The 21,829-nt window shown below is 35.4% G+C and overlaps 1 protein-coding gene across 1 annotated transcript in view; it reads right to left on the bottom strand.

Moving 5' to 3' along the window:
- Positions 1-21,829, bottom strand: part of nav2b (neuron navigator 2b) — a 68,788-nt gene that overhangs the window by 27,260 nt on the left and 19,699 nt on the right. The window contains exon 12 of the mRNA XM_084094891.1: positions 16,148-16,270. Within this exon, the coding sequence (XP_083951017.1) occupies positions 16,148-16,270 (123 nt within the window). The remainder of the gene's footprint in view (positions 1-16,147; positions 16,271-21,829) is intronic.

Below are 21,829 nucleotides of genomic sequence, written 5' to 3'. Positions count from 1 at the left end.
GGAAAGAAAACAGACACGAATGAGTCACTTCTTCCTTTTTAAAGACGCCATGAAATCCAAATCATTGTTTTGTGGATTTTAGTGCATTTGGTTTATCTGAAGCCATTTACATAGTAATGCCTCACTAAAAGTTTTAGTAAGTCTTTGTCTTCTATAAGAAAATGCAGCAAAAATATTACAATTAAATTATTATATTCATTTTGAATATACATGAAATATTAGTTTATTATTGATACTATTAAAATTGTTAATAAATAATATTTTTAAAGAGATAGATTATTAAATGGAATGAGAACCCCTTTATTAATATTAAAGCCACACCGCGGAACTTTTGCGGCCGCTAGGGGCACTAGACCTGTAACTTTCACGTCTAGCGCCCCTAGAGGCCACAAGCGCCGCAGCACTGTCGCAAAAGTCTAGAAGACATCCACTTAATAAATTAATTGCACACAAAGTGAACAGAAAATAATGTCTGATCAGGTGAGTCGCATAGACCAGGGGTGCACAACCCTGCTCCTGCCGATCGTCTGTCCTCTTTTTTTACAGTCTATGGTCCTGCACAGTTCATCTCCAAACACACGTCTTTAATTTTCAAGCGATCCTGAAGACGTTAATTGGTTGCTTCAGGTGTGTTTGATTAGGGTTGGAGATAAACTGTGCAGGACAGTCGATCGGCGGGAGCAGGTTATAAATGAAAGTTGTTATTGTGCTTGTTTTGGAGTCATTTTATCTTTTGATCGGACTTACATCGTTTTATTTGTGTTTTTCCTGTAGTAACCTATGAATTTGAATCTAAAATCATATAAGCCTCTAATAATACATACACATTTGTATCTAAAATCATATAAGCCACTAATAATAATACACACATATATTAATGTGTAAAAGGACAAAGAAACTGAAGCCTACAAATAACGGCAGTAGGCTATGTTGTGACTTATATCAGTTTTGTCACACGATTTCCCGACTTCGCAGTAAATATTACATTATATATCCACTTTTATGCCGATGTTCGTTTTATTTTCAGTCATTTTCTTCACCGCGTGAAGATTCTTCAGAGTCCTCTCCCGAAACAGGGAGAGGACGATGTTTATTTTTAATATTCATTAAATATTAATTGACTACTACTAATAATAATAATATTCAATTATTCATAAGATATTTTTATTAGATTATTTTAGCATGAGAATAATGAAAAGTTTTATTAAATTAGAATGAGAACCTGCCACCTGAAACTGGCTCGTAAAAGTAAAAAATGGGGAAAACTGTATTAAAAAAGTAAATACGAAAGTAAGTAGGTCAGTATTTATTGTAAATAGTAAGTATAGTATTTTATTGCAGTGTACATATAAAGTAATACTACAAGTAAAACTCTATGAATTAATGCTTTAAATACATTGTATTGAATAAATGAGGTCAACCCGACCAACTCCTATGCAATATTGTCCCATTTTTTAAGTTACACAACAGAATAGGTCAACATACAATTTCCTTGTTGACCAGTAAGTCAACCTCTCTGATCTTTACAACAACAAAACAAAGTTCTGCAAAAGTTCCACACAATACTTCTCACATGAAAGCAAGAGGAAGAGAGGGTGTGGGTAGCATAGAGGGTAGAGGTGGGTCAGAAAGTGGTACTTTTATACATGTTCAAAGAATTTATTCCTCTCTTTCTTTCTTTCCAATATAATCCAAAGACATTCCTCCCCTTGCTTTGCCCAAGTGCAAACCAGCCCAAAATAGAAGGGGAGTGAGCAAAATATTGCCTCTGAACTCTTTAGAAAGAGGCATGGAATTCAAACAAAGGAATTTTCTGAAATGTCAGAGAGAAAATAAACATTCTGAATAAATTAAAAGCACAAAACAGAGTTAAAAACTTAACTATTGGTAAAGAGTGACTACAACCACTCAGAGGAAAATATTATGGCTCATCTGTCATATTCTCAATTAAAATAAGACAATTATTGACATACAATAAAAGTACAGAGACATTGATGTGAATAACATAATCACAGATAATTTGGTATTGGAAGAATTTGATGACTATTTTTTTCATGTTGAAATATGAATTTTTATTGCAAAATCTGGTATCGTCGGTATCAGTGGTTGAGGTCGATTTTAGAACGATACATGTGAGATTTGTGAGACATAAGTGAAATTGCAACATCAAGCCTCAAAAAGAATGCAAAATGACCACGAACATTTGATAAAAGTATAGTTCATACATCTCATGCACTATTTACCAGGTCTTCTAGAGCCAATGAACAAACCATTCTGAATGATTTGTTCACAAATGACTCAGACTTGTGTGATCACAGCTTACTGGAGACTTACTGGAGACCTTAAATTTGGTCTCAAGTTATTGAATGGCCTCAGAGTACTTTGAATATAGCAAATGGGTTATGTGGACTACTTTTATGAATCTTTAGGATTCTCTTAAGGTGATTTTGTGTCATTTTTTAGGCTTGATATCTTTAGTCAGCATTGAAAAGTGCTAATTTCTCATCTTGTGTTCCACAGACAAAAAGTAATTTGGGTTTGGAATGACAAAAAAAATGACAAAATGTGCTTTATTTAAAGGGTTAGTTCACCCAAAAATGAAAATTCTGTCAGTAATTACTCACCCTCATGTTGTTCCAACCGCGTAAGACCTTCGTTCATCTTCGGAACACAAATTAAGATATTTTTGATGAAATCTGAGAGCTGATCACTTCTCCATAGGCTGCTAGGTGACCGAAACTTGCTGGCCCAGAAAAGTTATTAAAGAGATCGTTAATATAGTCCAAGTGACTACAGTGGCTCAATCTTAAGTATATCAAGCGACGAAAATACTTTTTGTGCGCAAAAACAAACAAAAATAACGACTTTATTCCACTATTCATTTCCTTCTCTCTGGGCCTCGTAGTGTTTTTGCGCAGCGCGTCTGTGTTACACGTCATCACGCATCACACACATGACCAGCGTCGGCCAATAGTGAGCCTACGTGGTGACGTGTAACACAGACGCGCAGCGCAAAAACACTACGTGAACCAACTAGAGGCCCAGAAAGAAGGAAATGAATAGTGGAATAAAGTCGTTATTTTTGTTTGTTTTTTTGTCAATAACGATCTCTTTAATAACTTTTCTGGGCCAGCAAGTTTCGGTCACCTAGCAGCCTATGGACAAGTGATCCAGCACTCAGATTTCATAAAAAATATCTTAATTTATGTTCCGAAGATGAACGAAGGTCTTACGCGGTTGGAACAACATGAGGGTGAGTAATTACTGACAGAATTTTCATTTTTGGGTGAACTAACCCTTTAATCCCAATTGCAGTCTAAGAGGCAAAGAGGCAAATCATACAGTCAAATCTCCATATGTCATAAACAGACACCCATCTGAGATGCTTTGAATAAAAACGGCAGAAAACTTCTCTCTGTCTGACCTGCTTTGTTTTTTCACACACAGTCCCTCACCACCAACACCGACAACATTCACCAATAATCTTAAACTAATATTATGAATCGGCAAATTTAATTAATTAGCAGTGACAGAGGACAACAGGTGTGACACGGCTGAGCGCAAACCGCCACAAAACAACCTGTCATCTATCCCACCATAGTCAAACACGCGCGTGCATGCAGAAACACCAGCACCCATCCCTTCCCCCGTCTGGGACATTAGATTAGTGTCAAGCCCCAAAGAAGTAAAAGCATATATTGGGGGTTGATCCACAGGGCAGGAAATTGTTTTTTTTTTCTAAAGACCTGTTATTAGAAGAGCAGCGTGGAGTTGTGAGCTACAGCTTGACTGCACACACCACCCTTGTCCTGTTTGCTTTGGGTGGCCTATCAATTAGTTCTGCAAGGATACCCATCTCTACAGCAACCCCAGCCCTGTTGCCAGGCATTGTGGGAGATCAGAAAAGGTACTTTAACCAGGAACAGCAAGACAAAAAGTGTATGGGTCATTGACAAGCTTGTTGCTTTGAGAAAAATGTTCATGTTAATTGTTATGGTGGTGGCGATTACGCTTTAGCTTTCCAAATGTTACAGCACAGTTTGGGGTTGGCAAGATTTTTTGTTTGTTTGTGAAAGAAGTCTTTTTTGCACACCAAGGCTGCATTTATTTGATCAAAAATACAGAAAAAAACTGTAATGTTGTGAAATATTTTTAGAATTAAAAATATCTGTTTTTAATTTTAATACATTGTAAAATAAAATGTATTCCTGGCGATGTACTGAATATTCAGCAGCCATTACTTCGGTCTTTAGTGTCATCTCTTATTATTATCAATGTTGAAAACAGTTGTGCTGCTTAATAATTTGTTGGATCTTTGATGAATAGAAATGTGAAAAGAACAGATTTTAGATCAAATAGAAATCTTTTGTGACCTTATAAATTTATTTACTGGCATTTTTGATCAAGTTGATGCATCTTTGCTGAATAAAAGTATTAATTTCTTTAAAAAAAAAAATTTTTTTGATGGACCCCAAACCATTGATTGATAATGTGTTTAAATAAAGTAAAACAGCCAAAGCTGTGACAGTGTCCTAAATTTTGAGATTGTCAATACCTGACAAAAAGCAAGAAAGACGTTTCTTGACACACGTACCAAACCTGAACACAATCACAGTCCTTTCATACTGTTACAAAATACAAAGTACATAAATCATACTGGAAATTCTGGCTTAAATTGTGATTTCTGAGTATACTGTATAAAATTAAACATGACGACAATCATTTTCATACACATTTACTGTAAAAATCCAATTCTTAATCAGTATATTCTTTTTTTTTTTTCAACAAACAAAAAAATCTTTAAAAATGCATCTGAGAAACAAAATAGCATCAAGATATTAATATTACTAATTTTCACTTGTTTTAAACATTTTATTTTAAATTTTATAACAGCAATATTTAGCATATATTAAAATATATATTAAATGTATATTTCATTTTATTCTAATACAATCTAAGGTCAGTAAAGCGGTGTAACCACACACCTTTCTCTTTCACACTCAGACACTCACACAAAAACAGTCCCACGTGGCAAAGCAACTTTCCACCCCATAAATCCTCAAACAAAGAAAATTCCTCCTCTCTACCTCAGAGTGTCGGAGCCAGGCTGCAGAATTCCCTGGCAAGAGCCTGATCCCGGGACAACCGGCGAGAGGCCGCTAAAGTTTGGCTGAGTGGCAGGCAGCTTCATGAGTAAAGCTCCACTGCACTCCTTCCCTCACTCTGCCTCTCACTGCTCTGAGAGAGAGAGACTGATTCTCCCCGCAAACACACACACACACACACAAACCCAGCAGCCAACCACAAGCTGAGGGGAGCGGCTTTACCAACTGAAGGAATGGTAATCTGATCACAAAGCAGTCTTTAAGCCCGGCAGGACTTCAAAAGGAGATGGCTGTTGACTCTATAAACTGGTCTCAGAACAGAGCTGGATTAGAAAGAATGTCAAGATGTTAATTAAGTTGAATTATTCATGTGTAATGAGCTAAAGCTTTAAATCAAATTGTGTTTTCAAGTGGACGAAAAACCTGCTATTATCAACTTTTTATTGTGAATACTCACAAATCAACCTAAAGTTCTCTCAGATGGGGAGAGGGACAATTAATGGCAAACAGTAGGAGATATAGATCTCTAGAATTAATGTGAACAGAAGTCAACTAATGCATCTTAATGGCCAATGCTGATGCTAATATCTAGAAGAGACCATATAATATATGTAAAAATATGGAACAAAAAGGAAGATATTTAGAAACATTTCCATGCAGTGTTGTTTTGGACCCCATTGACATCCATTGTGACAAAAACAGTTCTTCAAAATATTGTCTTTTATGTTCCATAGAAGAAGAAAGTCATATAGGCTTGGATCAACATGAGTGTGAAAAATTATGACAATTTTAATTTTGGGCTGAACTATCACTTTAAACATTTTGGGATATCCAAGATGAGAACAATATATTTATATTACTTTTTTTTATTGTTTTAGTAATTTTGTTTTGTGCATTTGTAATAATTCCTTTTAAAACTATAATTCTATATAGCTTTAATTTATTTATTTAAGTAATTTTAGTACTTTCAGCTTTTTTCAGTTAGTTGCTAAGGCAATATTTCAAGTTAAACATTTTCATCTTATATTTATGTTTATATTTTATTTCATATATCAACTGGTGGCAAGCAAATGTGTTTTCAAAAGTTTGTCTTTCATCTCAGTAGGAGAGGTTTGACAGTCACCGTCTTCACACGAGTTAGATCTGGACATCTGCGTTGCGTCGTAAATCCCAGGTGACCTTACAGGTTTGAGGCAAGGCAGGTTGCTACACGAAATGTGTTTGTGTGTACGTTAAAAGTGTGTGAAGGTGTGTGAAGGAGTAGGCTAATCTTCTAAAGCACACCATCTTTTGTGATAAGTTACGGCTTAAGTGTGTTTTTACAGCTTGGAAGCATAGTCCACCGTGATACGAGTGTGGGAATCCATTTTCGGTTTACAGTTCTGTGTCTGTCTGGGGTTTAGCGTGTGGCTAGCTTGTGGCTAAAAAGCACAAAGTCAATAAGTGACTAACCTACAGACTTCACCAAACCCGGCCAATTAGTTCATTCCGCAATGCTTCACGTTCTCATGCCCTGTTGTTCACGAAAGTTTTTAAGGGTCACATCCCATAGTTAAAGGTCAAGCTGCCTTAATCCTTAGCGGAAAGATCCTGCTAACAGACAAAGATGCAATTTTGTTGCGTTCACCACATTTTTTGGCCTCAAACATTGGCACAAAACTTTGTGGACAAACGAGACCATATATATGTAGCATCTGATCTGTTTTTGTATACACAAATACGTAAAAACACAAGTAGCTGCTAATCTTGCTAGCGTTAAAACCATTATAAGTGCAAATAAACGTTTAAAAATCATTGGGAATGTGTATATATATATATATATATATATATATATATATACTGTGACAAGAGGTTTCTGTCTTCATAGAGCAGTTTTGAGTGTGTGACTTTGTATAATAACACAGAGGCAGACAGACAGACAGACAGAGAGAGAGAGAGAGAGAGAGAGAGAGAGAGAGAGAGAGAGAGAGAGAGAGAGAGAGAGAGAGAGAGAGAGAGAGAGAGATTCCAGCCCTCGTGCCCAAACCTTTGCCGCCAGACGTTTGTAATGACAGAGCTGCTAGTGAGCATGAGGAATTCGGAGTAGTTCCTTTCTCCATCCTGCTCGCATTCTCTCTCTTCTCTTCAACATGAATTAAACATAACATTAAATATAACAAGACAACAACTTTTTTAGCCCTCAAACGTCGGTTGTTGTGACTCTGGGCTGATTTCTAGGGAACCGCAAAGCATGATTTGAATAGTTTTGAATATTGAAAAAACATGCAAAGGCAAAGCAGCTTGCAACAACAACATACTAGATTTGCATAATACGTGTGATAAAATATGCGTCATAAAAAACAATCACAATTCAGTATCTAACAACGCCTTCATCGCAAATATGCAGCTACATGACAAAGCAATGACCAAACAAGATAGAAGTCTATATTTGAAAATATAGTCATATTGTGAAGTACCGTACAGTACTGTTTTCTATTTTAAAACGTAATTTGTTCTTGTGATGGCAAAGCTGAATTTTCAGCATCATTACTTCAGTCTTCAGTGTCACATGATGATGTGCTGCTTAATATTTTTTGGAAACTGTGGATAATTGTTTTTAGGATTCTTTGATGAATTGAAAGCTCAAGAATTTTTTAATTTATTTGAAATAGAAAAATTTTGTAACATTTTAAATAGATTTACTGTATCTTTTGGGACACTGAGTTGAAATAGAAATAATATGCTATTTGTATAAAGGGTAAATTGCATGAGCAAAGGTGGGTATTTAGTGAAAATATGCTTTGCCAACAAGGCTGAACATTTTAATTTAAAATTAACTGCAAAAAAGTGTAAAATTAGAAAAGGTAGTAGAACAGTTCTCACCTCACAAATGCTAAGATTAAAATAAATATAGATAGAGAAGAGCTCTATTGTAGCCAATGGGTCTGCAAGAGCCAAGAGGACACTAAGCTCATGACTATTTCTCTATTGTTGTTCTTTCCTTCCTGTGTTTCCATCACTCTATTTCACTTCTATGTGTTCTTTTGTTGCAAATACACAAGCCACACTGAAACAACACAAATATTCTCTTGTTCTCGTTCTCTGTCTCTCACTTTCACTCACAGAATACACACAGCGACAGCACATGATGGTAGACAAAAGCTGCACATTTTGCATTGTTTTTTCCCCCTAAAATATAGATAGATAGATAGATAGAAAGATTTTAAACGAATCAATCCAAAAAGGAACAGATTCCCTAGTGAATCCTCTCAATGCTTTACATTACACAGCAGACATTATTATTTTCTATTGCTGTAAAGTTGTGGTTGACAAAATAAATAACGTTCTATAGCATTTAATTACATTAAACCGCTACTTGGTGAAAAAAGTAGTTTGTTACTGGAAAAACTGTTTTGAAAACAACTACTGGCTACTGTCCTGCTCCCGAACAAAGTAGTTAATTAAGTATCACTGACACTTTCCAATCCATTTATATGACTAGTTCTCCTTCTCTTTCTCTCTCTCGCACACACTGTGGGGGGATGGGGGTCCCATGTGTTGATGGATATCCTCCTCCCTCTGTCTTTTAGTCTGTTCTTTTCTTTTCTCTGTCCCTCCATCTCCAGCTTCCTGTTCTCCGGCCACATTTGCATGTGAATGGGCTGCTGGGTGTGATGGCTGTGCTGAGTGATTAAGATCATTGTCTCAAGCATCCAGTTAGCACGGTTAAAGGTGCGATTCCTCCCCATAAAAACAATCGCATTGTCCACGTGAACAATTTTACACGTGGACTTCAGAATCTACCAAGCTGCAAAACTTCTCTCATTCTGTAATGTAATATTTGTAACATGTATGTGTTATTTACTGCACTTCATGTTGCTGAAAACAAAGAATGGAATGCAAGTTCTAAAAATCATTCAAAAGAGAAATAATATAGTTGGAAGCACTTTCGGAACGATTTTTTTTTTTTTCAGCTGATGGACGATAAACATTGACAGCCAATCAGAATCCATCCTGCTTTTACAAGCATTTAAAGCAGCAGACAACAAAACTGTTGCACGCTTAGAATAAACAGAACGATATTGTGTGCTGGTGTAGACGCTATTATAGTTATCGTTATATATTTATAGTTCTTGGTGTGAACAGGCCTTTAGAAGTGTTCTCAGTTAAGAATGAGCAACTTCAGCTTTCCTCTAAACAAAAAGTCAAACAATAATACTTGGTCAACAGCTCCAATACCGTAATTCCTGAATAGTCCTATCCAGCAACGTACAGTACATCTCCATCAGATGAGAAACCACAGAGCATTGGCTGCCAGTCGTGTGTTGTATGTATAGACTGTGGTAAAGGAAGTAGCTGTTTCCTCAGATGTCAGATAAGAGCTCTCTCTCTCTTGTCCCATCCATTTAACTGTTTGGAGAGGGGTCCGCTCTGATGTGATTGCTAAGCCCCCCTCAGAGCCCATGTTCACCCGTCCTAAACCTCAGAGGAAACAGTTCTCTCTACATATCGCTTTCTCCATCAATACCAGATGTGTCAAGGGCAAATGGACTGATGTTGTTTTGCATCCTTGATTCAACCCGAAGCGACAAATCAATCAATGTCTTACATTTAAAACATCCAAAAGATAGAGTTCCCAAATGTTCTGCCTCAACACGCCAATAAAAAATAATTGCACGGGTGGCGACTTAAGCAGCTTAAGAGTGAAGAATGCTTCACATGCTGTCATTGAGCTTGTCCTGAGGGCTTAAGGTGAAAGAACCAGACTTACACTCATCGCAGTTTTGGCGATGGATGAGGTTGATGACTTAAGCGTAACAGATGACAGTAGACAGAGGCTATTTGCTCCCTTTGTGCAGGAATTCTGCAGGCAAGGCAAACTTAAATTACTTTCTGGGTTTCACTCATGTTACTTATTTACCAATAATAGACCAGCCCGTTTAAATAGCTATTTGCCAATGTAAATGTAAATGTGAAATATGCTAAAAGTGTTAAAACATGCGATTATTTTTTTAAATAAATTTTTCCTTTTTTTTTTCCTTTTTATTGTTTAATCAAAATGTATAATATTTATAATAATATTACCAAATATATAATATATAAAATTGATAATATTTATAATAATATAACCAAATATATACTACAAAAATTTATAATATTTATAATAATATAAAAGACTTTGCTCTGGTGTCATGAAAAAAGCAATACACATCTCAAAAACCCATCATCAATTTATTGATGAATATATTTATTTGGTCCAAAATGAAAATAAATAAATAAATAAAATGAAAAACAAAAACAAATAATAAATAATAAATTAGCAAAAACATAAAATATTAAAAATAAGAAATAATAATTATACAAAATAAAAAACGAGAATAAAGGAAATAAAATGAAATACAAAAACAAAACAAAACCCTTCTAAACAAGATAAAAAAAAATCCCTGCAAAACAAAATAGAACAAACTCAGAACAACAAAAACAAACCAACAAAGAAAACATCTGACCTAAAAAACAGCTATATTCAGGTTATGTAAACACTATCGCCACTGCGCTTTTACTGCAGAGTCTGGGTGTGCGGTGAGGGGCAGAGGGTGCGAGAGAAGCGTGAAAGCGGAGAGAGATTTTTTTCAGCCCTCCCATGAACTTAATGACTGTCCCTGCTGGGCTTGCTTTTTGGCAAGAAGGCAAGTTGCCAGCTCATCTCTCTTTTTGCATCTCTTTTGGAGAGCACATTTGTGTAGGAGGAAGGTCTTGCAGACCCAAAGACTTCCGGTCAAATCCAGTAGGCAGAAACATTCATTTATCAACAGCCAAACAACACTGGTGGACAAACACTGACAAAATACAAAACTGCATTATAGAGAAATATCAGCAAGACAATTATTTTGACACCTAAAAACAATGAGAGGAAAAAGAAAGAAGCACATTCAATTCCATGAAAATGCCTTTGGAAAAATAATCTAAGGTTGCAACGCAAGTCATAAATCAAATATTGCTTAAAGGGGGCATATCATTTTTCTGCTCTAATGTTGACATACTCACATGCAAAGCTTCCTTCTGGGTGATATATTGAATATTCACAATATAGTTGCAATGATTTTGAATGGGCAACATACTGGATATGCACAATATATTTGCGATGATTAGTTTTGCAAGTAACAAAATACATTTCTGTGAATCAGTTCAAACTGTTTGCACCATCACTCAAAAAAGTGTCAGTGTCCTTTTTTTTATTAAAATATTTTTGTAAAAATACATCCAAATGAAAATTATTCTTCCTTGTCTTCATTTATTTTTTTATTTTTATTTAAACCAGTTTTTTTTACTGTATTTTACATCTTGCATTGAATATATTAAATGTTTTGAATTTACTCTGTAATAATGGTTTCTTACAGGAAAAAGAGGTTTCAGATCAAATACATAAATATCAAGATATATTTATTATATAGTCTTAAATGCATATTCAAGCTATATACATCAGCTATATTACCCAGCCCTAGTTTGAGGTCACAACCATGACATGATTAACACATGACCCTGTTTACATATTAATGTCTATTCTGTATTTTTTTACTTAGCCAACCCTGATGAACGAAAGTGTCAAGTACACTGGTAGACGGAGGTAAGAAAATCATTAATTAAAAGGTCATTTACATACATAAATCTTAAAGGTACAGTAGCGAAATCTGATCTGACTGAAAGCCTGATCTGGTTTAGAGGATATAGCATACCAAAGGCATTCACATGCAATGAAACGAAGAACAGAAACCCACTGACCCACAAATGTGTGTGCAATATGGCACATTTCCTCTGTGTGTGGGTGTGGATTTGACCAGGTCTCTCCTTTCAGTCCAGACGTGGTCCCCAAGCCCCTTTCTCCAGGGCGAGACGCCCCGATCAAGTTTCAGAGCCGTGTTTGAACTGCCACGGCCAAATTACACAGTCACACACAATGTAGCAGTCATCGCGGACCTGAAAAACGGACATCCCTCCACCGGCAGGAAACTACGCTGAGATTCAGACACCACATGCTTGAGACGACTGTCATTTCTGAGGGTGTGCCTGTACGCCTATGTAAAAGTGCAGGGTGGTCCTATTTCCTTTATCACAAAAAACACAGGTGCGACATGCATAATATATATAAATATAAATATATCATGTCTCTTCAGAAGACTTGGGTTAAACCCGCTTTATTCATATTGATTACTGTTACTTGTAGGGATGTCCCGATCCAATCCACGTCATCGGTATCGTGCCGATACTGGCCCAGAACGCTAGACCGGATATCGGAGGGGAGAAAAAAATATGATCCGATACCTATTAGGGGTGGAATGGTACATGTATTCGTATTGAACCGAAACGGTACGTGCGTCACGGTTCGGTGCATGGATTTACACGGAGAATACACGGTATAAAAATAAATAAAACTCGCGTGCACATTAATTAATGTAATGTCAAGATTGCAATGCTGGAGTGTGTGTGTCAGAGAGAGAGAGGCACGGGCGCGATCGAACAGTGGAAACATAAAAACATACTCCGTCATTTTGTTCATACAGGACATCATTAAAACTGCAAAGTGTTTAGCCTACTTATATTTGTGTAAAACACAACATTGTGCTTTTGTCAAACTGTAAACTCTTGTCAAACTGTAACCTACAACTGTCACCCAACCAAAATCACACACACACACACACACACAAACACACACACACACACACACTGTTTAAAAGCAAAAATTATCTCATCTTTTGGACATTCATCATATTGCATTGGTTTTCATTTCTTGTCCTAAAACAGAGCACTAATCTGTTTATGTTTAAGTTACACATTTTACATTGATTAAAAAAGGAAATCAAATGTGTTTTTAATGGTAGTATTATTTTATACAGAAATAAATTATTTATAATTCAGATGAGAATAAAGTTAAAGTTAATTAAAATTTTAAGGAAACAAATATACTGATCTGAAATATAGCAAATTAATTTTAAATTCATTGATATTACCAAACATATATCAAGGTCTTTTGAATAAAGGGTGGCAGTCTTTCATTATCAACTGTTGTTGTGGACTATATACTGGAGAGGTATTTGTTCTCCATTTGAGTGAGATGTTTTTATGTGGCTAATCGAGCAAAGTGCTTCCATATATTTTATTATTATTAGCATTAGTTCAAGAATAAAATAAAAATATCGGATTGATATCGGTATCGGCAAATAGCCAAAGCTGCGGCATCGGTATCGGAAGTGAAAAAGTGGTATCGGGACATCCCTAGTTACTTGTGTCATGTACTTTTTGAAGCTTGAAAATATTGAATATCTAGACTTTCAATGGATAGACAAAAAATATGAGATGATATTAAAAATATCTATGCGGCAGTTTTTCCCCGTGGTATAGAGTATCGTTGAGTTTCAAGGTATTGTATCGAAATTAGAAACTCCAGTATCATGACAACACTAGCGTGCTTACGCGAATATGCCCTGGTTATAGTAATCATAGCAAAATATCAATGAAATATAATTTATCATCTGCAAGGCAAATATTGTCAAAGCAAAACAAGAAGAATCATCAGCTGCAAAGGATCACCAAACCATCAAAGCGAGAGTTCTGATCTGATCACAGGAGTGTTGACTGAATAGAACAGCGCAAATTAATCTAAATCATTTTCTACAGCATCCACATAATCCAACTCCAAAACCAACATGGCTCCCTTCATGATGGATTTTAAGGAGCTCTCAAAGGGATGCATCACTGAAGTTCGCACCACCTCATCTTTCTTTTCTGACCGGGAGTTTGTTTTGGAAGATTTGATGACAAAGCAAGTCAAAATAATGTGAGCAAAATGATTGAATGCTTTTTTTTTTACACCAGCTGCTGTTAGAGAAAGAATTCCAAAATTATACATGACATCAAGCATTTCCAGTAAGAAAGAGGACAGAAAAGGAATTCCCATTGGATTCTCACCATCCCTGCCCTCCAGCTACATTTCACAAGGTCTTAGATCATCCCTATTTCACCTGTATCAATCTGGGCACTAAGACGATATCTTGACAGGTACTGGGCACAGAATCCTGGGAACACACCTGGACGGGCTCAAGAAAATGACCTTATTTGGAAAACCATGGATTACAAAGCTGGTCTGTACGTCATCAATCTGACTCTTGACTCATTTACTGCCAAGATTTTGATCGAATGCCATTTTATCTGCGAGATGTTCTGCACTGACTTCATCAAGGGCAAGAGAAGTTTAGTCTTGAAGAGCCAGACTTTTCATTGCAGACAATGTCTGGTCCACTTTGCAGGACTGGACTGTCAAACCAAAATGTCAATGACCAATCAGAGTCCACCCAACATGACAATTCTGTCAACATTTACTCACCCTCATGTCTATGCAAACTTTCTTCTACGAAAACACAAAAAAAGATATTTGAAAGTCAATAAAGTGCAACAGTGCCTGCCAACTTTAAGCCGTCTTGGTTACAGAAGTATTTTTTGCATACATTTTTTTCAAATGGTTTTAATAAAAGTCTTTGTTAAAGAGTTCTAAGCCATAACCAACCAACTAGGTACGAGCTACGAGGTAAATCACAAATTTACAAATTTGATTAGAAGCAAAAAACTTTGACAAAAATTACAAGACTGTACTTAACTGTACAAGACTGTGTACTTAACTACTTCAATTAGGGACATAACTACAATCCCATGAAGCATTGCAAATGACAATCAAATTAAAAATGGTGAATATGGCGAGGCAAAGGGCCGTGAGAGAACGGTGCGAGGCCGGTGGCGTGATTGATAATGACCGACACCTGTGCGACGCATCGGTCTTGTATATCTCACGGAGGAGTGGAAGCATAAAAGGAGGAGCAACGACAGTGAAGGATGAGAGAGGCCAGGCCTCATTTAAGTAGTTTGAGAGGGTAGAGAAAGTGATTTTTACATCATTCGCAGTGCTTCATGGGAGTCGGTGGGCACTAAAGTTTTGTTTTGCAGCAATTTACTTTTTTCGATTCTCTGATTGGAGGAGATTCTCTGCTGAATCATGGGTAAAGTAGTTTTTCACCAAGAAATTTGCTGTTAAACATGATTATTTAAAAAATAAAGTTGAAATAACGTGGATTGATGGCTTCAACAAATAGTTATACCATTGTTTAACAACATTGTAGCTCACATTAGGTCTGTCTTTAAAGGTTTTTAACTTATTGAAAATCACTTCCCTATGGGATTTTTACTTGCAGAACCTGACTGTTGAACTCTATGGGGTCCAAAACAGCAAGAAAAGAAACAGGCATTTTTCAAAATCAGAATATATACATGTTTGGACAACACGAGATGCATGAATGATCAATGAGCAGCTTATGATGATCACTAATACAAACTCTTTGAGAAGAAATAAGGAAAATTCTGTCTTTTCTGAGGCTTCTTTCAGATCCATTCCTCCCATCAATCATTTTCACTTACCTACCCACTGCTTTTCACTTTCATTTCTTCCAAATCCTCTCTTACGTATTTGTTTTCTATCTCTACATTTTTCATTTTCCCTTTTAAAGCAGACAAATCAAACATCTTTCTATTCTGAACTAATGAGTCACCAGACGCATTTAATAATAAATATGCCATCCACTGTCAGTTCAGAATGTGTTTAGTAAAAACACAGACGGTTTTCCATGTTCACAGACAGTATTGTTGCGCTTGAGGAGACACAGCGCAAATGGTGAGGGATGTGGGATGTTAAACAGCCGCAGGGCTTGCAGGACGGCACAAAAGCACACCGAATGTGAGAGCACACACATACACATGAAAAAGAAGTGGATGAATGTCTAAACTGATGCATTAGCTGTTGCCTTTGGCGCTCACAAAGACAATGACTACTCTCTTCCATTGTGAGGAAACAAAAGCAACTCTGTTGCCCATCTGAAATGCTCCGGTTTGACTACCATACAGTACATCCTGTGGCGATCTCCACTCAGGAATACTGATCATAAGAAACAGAATACATGAAAAATGAGAGTCTACAGGGTGAGTTAGTGCATGCAATGCAAAGGTGAAAGGTTAAGTCCTACCTATCAGTGTCTTCTTGACTCTTGGGATTAAAGTGGTGAACGGTCCCTCTCACGGAGTTCATGCCATCCGAGACCCGGTTAACCCTCCGGGAGTATAGGTTGAGACCTCCGTCAGTCATGTAGCTGCAGACACACACACAAATGCTAGTTTAACACACAAGATATAAACAAGACGCAACTACAGGTCTAACGCGGCGTCTTATCTGTTAATGGAGCATGGACAGACTGTCTTGTGAAACACTGGAGTTAAATATGTAGCGAGACGCATTAACAAAAGGATATTTTACATGATGTTGCCTGCCGTCTGATGATCTTTGATCTATACTTATCCAGCTCCTTTGACAGCATGTTGTGTCTGGACGTTCGCTTTCATAACAAATGAATTCAATTCTCTCTACAAACAGCATGAATACAAACGGTTGTCAATGTCAAGAGAAATCAGTCACAGGAAAAACCTGTTTTACTACATGTAGTGGAAACGCAAACGCAGAGACGTGCTATAATGTTAGAAGATCTTGTCAGGGATTGTACCGAAAGGACACATTTACTATTTTTATATACTTATTTTATATAGATTTTCAGGGGGGTCAGATCAGTGTTGATTAGTATTGGTATACTAAAATGGTTTTTGATAATAGGTTTAATTCGTTTCATTTTTATTTATTTTTTTAAGTTTTAGTTTTTTTGTTTATTTAGTTTTAGGTACTTCAACTTAAAATAACTCGCTGAAATATATTTATTTCATTTCAGTTAATGTTTTATTTATTTATTTTTTAACGGTTTTGGTTTTAGTTAATAATAACCATGGCTGAGATGATTGGGGTCTCAATAAATATGGTCTAGCAATTGCTATGAAAGATACCGTTTTTAGTCATTTTATAACAAACCATAGTGAATTCCTCAAAGCCAAGATATTTTGTTATTATAATTGATATTTTTTATGTTATATATTGATATTTTGAAATATAAAGGGTTTATATGCATAAAAAATAAATATAATATATAACATTTTACAAACACATACAAACGTATTTAAAAAAAAAAAAAAAATTATGCCCAAACATTTATTTTTAGTAAGTTCCAGATGAAACCTCACATAGCATAACTCTCAATATAAACTTTACAATTTTCTTTAGCTAGTTAAAATGAATCTCAATTCAAAAACAGTTCATATTAGCCCAAAGCAACTATAAACTAGACATAGTGCCTATTTCAGTTTAACTCAAACAAAACAATAACCAACATGCAACTCAGAATATTCACTCACCTCACTTTAAGTCACAAACTAGGACTACGACAATCAAGAAAGTCGTTGGTTTCACATGACCATGTCTATTGACTGTTAAGGTGTGTGCTTATGTGTTTATGTTCTTACTGTAAGCACCTATCTGTGTTCTTATAGTATCCCTAAGGACACACTGCATTAAGAAGTGAGGAGAGAGAGAGAGAGAGAGAGAGAGAATAAGACAGACTGTGGGTTGGACTGCAGACAGAAGTGGACAGGTGAGCTGTGTGTGACAGTGTGTTTTAACCTGAGGCACAAGGTGGATGAGTGTTTACTCTGTTGAGCCATTTAAGTGGATGTTGTACAGGTTCTCAAAGGACAGTCATTTGCCCTCTGGCGACAAGTAATATGAACCAAACACTTAAAACTACAGCAGGGGGAGAGCAGCGCTGATAACAGGCTGATCCGATAAGCTTAATGTTTCAGGTTAATATGATTTTCTCAGTAAAACAGGTACATCTCATGCATGACAGAACTACTACAACACAATACTGAATAACACCTTGTTGGTGTTTAATTTTTTTTTTTAAAAGACAAAATGTTTTTATATTAATAAATCTTATAATATATATATATATATATATATATATATATATATATATATATATATAGACACACACATGCAATGAATCATGAACAAATAACTACAGTAATTACATCAATATTTAAATAATATATAATTAAATATTATCCATCATGAATGTTATTCTTCAATATTCATTATTTTATTGAAAGTAAATAAATTCTCCTGGTAAAAAATAATATAGATTTTACCCGTGAATTATGTGGTGGTATATAAACTATTTCACAATATTAGATTTAACAGAACAATTATATGTTTCATCCTGATAATTAGTAATTCACATTACAATAACATTAATGCTAACATTAATTTCACAATGAGCAATACATATTTATTTTTAGTTCATGTTAGCACAGATCCAGTAAATAATATTAATAATGTATTAAAGGTTGAATTTAACATATAAGCTCACAAAATGCATTGGTATTTTTCATTGTTAGTTCTTGTTAACTATTACAAGCAACTAATGTTAAAAAACTGAACCTTATTGTAAAGGTGTTATCATATAATCTAATAAATGTTTACATACAGTAACATTAACAGATTTATAATATAAAAATAAGCATTTTTACGGTACTATCAGATTGCTTATTATAATGGGAGTGAGTTAGTTTTGGTTGTTAGGTTTGCAGATGGAGATGGCACAGCATCTTAAAAGACACACATCCTTTAGCTTGATCTCTCATTTCCTGCTGTGAAGCAATCACACTCTGAGTCAGGTGACTGTCATCATCTGGGCGGCTGACTAACCTGCTGGACAGGTGGGACATTTCCAAACAGCATACGCCACACTAATGATTTATGTTTTTCAGTTCAAACAGGTAATTAAATAATACATGAATCATCAGGTGTGATTCAGATCAGAAGGAAATATGAATTTCACAATCCTGTGGTTGATCAATCATAATTTTCAAAGCATCTAGCAAAGATTTAGCAACTAGTACAGCAAAAATATTAAATTGGCTTGTTTGTATTAAACAGCAAAACAGTGACAAAACCAGTTTAGTAGATTTATGTGACCATTTAACATTGATTAAACTGATTAAAAGTAATTTTATTTTAGTATGTCTACTCTGTAGCCTGCGGCAATTGTTTTGGCATGGTACATGAATTTGGTAAATAAACATTACTATGGTATACATCACAAGAACCACGATATGATACCATCCCTGAACTGTCCCATACACAAAAGAAATATATTTGAAATATATTTTTGGAATATATGCAAATATTCGAAATTGGTCCAATAAATATATTTTAGTTAAATATATGTAAATATATTTCACACTTAACATCATATATTTTTGTTACATTTCAGAATATATTTCAAAATGATAAATATAAGTGAACAACAATGCAAATATATTCCAATGTATTTGGAATATATGCCACGTATATTTTTGACACTTTAAAATATATTTCAAAAAAAAAAAAAATTCTGTATGGGGTACATTATACTTTTTGAAGAGGTTATCTATGATTGTGAATAGTGTCTGTTTAAATGTTATAACTGGACAATATTTCCTATTATATACCTCATTGACAGGTGCAATACTGGGCACATTTGGGATCAACGGCTTCTGTTTAACTTTGGTTATTGAGCAACAGAGGCTTGTTAAGATTATTTAAACTAGTTAAACACTCTGTCCCATTGAGTTATTCATTTGCCCTGACCTGGTGACCCGCTACAAAGTCATTCAACAGCAGTCTCGACAGACTGACAGATAGATACATAGACAATGTATAATCAAATAATAGCCTGGTGCTATGGTTGAAAACCCCCGTTGTAAAGAACAAAAATGTTTGTTTCTATTATCTTTCATCTAAATGTAATATCTTTCTCTCTATAGTGTCTGTTGACATAACCAAGGCTGAATAGGCAAGGAAAGATAAATAAAAATCGGCAGGAAAAACATAAAATAAAAGAAATGTTTATACAAAAAATAAAATAAAAAAAATAGCAACAACATTTCAATCAAATCCCAATGGATAAAATCAATCCTTTAGGTTTTTCTAAAAAAATATTCAGTTTTACTCAGTTAAAAGTTATTAAAAATAGAATAGAATAAAAACACCTCAATGGATAAAATCAGTACTTGTCCTACAAATTCTAACAAAATATTCTGTAAATGTTAAAATAAAATGTATATAAAAATATATAAATCACAGCATCCACAATTCAGTCAAATCTCAGTGGATATAATCAAGACTCTCCCTACATAATCTCCCACAAAACATTGTTTAAATGCCTTTTATGTTATCCTTATCCGATTATTCGAACATGTAACTAAGATGGTACTAAGATAAGCTAGTAAAAAGACACTAATCCAAACCAAAGCATCAGGTTTTAGAAACAGAATTTGCTGTAAGTACCCAATGTTGACTGCGTTTCAAAATCCATCCATATATGGTCTCAGTAATTGGGCTTAAAAGCTTTCCAACTATGATCAAATGTCTCACAAAGATTTTCTTGTGGTGACAGAATCACTCTACTGGAATTCAGCACTGAGCAGAAGGAATATGAGAATCCAATAAAAGGTGTCTGTCTGATTCCTGTTTGAACAGGACTAGGGAAAGATTATGCACGACATTTCTGAATCTGCCTCGTGTGTTTGTGCATTTAGTCGCATTTCCAAATTTGGATCCAACCTCATATCTCTTCCATGGGGTCAAAAGGTTGCACATTTTTCCATGAAAAGTCAGCTAAATGCATCTCTGTGAGGTAAATTCAAGTACTCCCTTTCTCTTTGTGCCCCAAATATTAATATATTCAGTCATCCTCTCTCAGGATTCAACCATGAATATTTCCCATGACCCTTGACTCCCGTTCTCTTACCACAGGCTGCATGTTGCGTTTTCATGTCCTACTGACGGACTGCGAAATTAACAGCTGATAACAGACATATGAACAAAATAACTGCTAACATGAGAGAGCTATTGAGGCTTCTAAAATGTTATCGTACAGTAATGCACATTCATGTCAGTAGCTACTTAAAGCTGCATAAAGAAGCAGGCGGGCTTGGGATGTGATTGCATGATCCAAACCAAAGCCAAGAGCCAAGAAACAACGCCATCTAAACATACTGTAATTTGCATGTTGCCACAAACCACACCAGTGCACCGGGGACTTTGAGCATGCAGGCAAAAACTGGCAGAGCTCCTAGGGAACGGCACAATGAAAGAGGGAAGTGAATAAAGAAAGCTGGATCGGCGTTACATGATTACATGCTAAAAAGCTGTGGCTAACCGCTCATGGGACACAGTAGGAATTCAGTGCAGGGCGCGTCGAGCCACTGCGCACTTGCACTAACACTGCATCTTTTGATATATAGCGTTAAACGGACATTTTAACTTGTTAAAAGGATGAATTGCACATTTTTGTAGCCGGCGTCAAAATTTTGCATATTCAAAAAAGTTGATTGATTGATTGAAAATTGATTGATTATAATATTCTTGTTTGAAAGTAACTCACTCAAAATAAACTAGTCAAAAAAGACTAACTAAAGAGCGCCACCCAGAGGCAGATGCAAAGAGATGCATTCTTACCTGTATGTTACCTGTAAAATGTCTTAATTTTGTACATGTAAACATTGACAAGCAGGTAGGACATCATATCGGACCGAATGCAATGATTGGACGAACATTTTTTGGTCCTGAGACTTCCACAGAAGATATATGTACATGTTTTAGTATTATTTTTTTTATTAATTTAGTATATACATTTTTATTAAATAATTGCCTACCCTACCTTTAAAGCTGATGTATCATCTATCAATAGTTATGCAGATTAAACATTTGAAAACTTTTGCAAACA

This window comes from Abramis brama (genome assembly GCF_963993115.1).
Source record: "Abramis brama genome assembly, chromosome: 20".
In the NCBI taxonomy this organism is placed as follows: Eukaryota; Metazoa; Chordata; class Actinopteri; order Cypriniformes; family Leuciscidae; genus Abramis; species Abramis brama.
The sequence above is the reverse complement of the archived record's forward strand: the minus strand, read 5'-3'. Positions and strand labels throughout refer to the sequence as shown.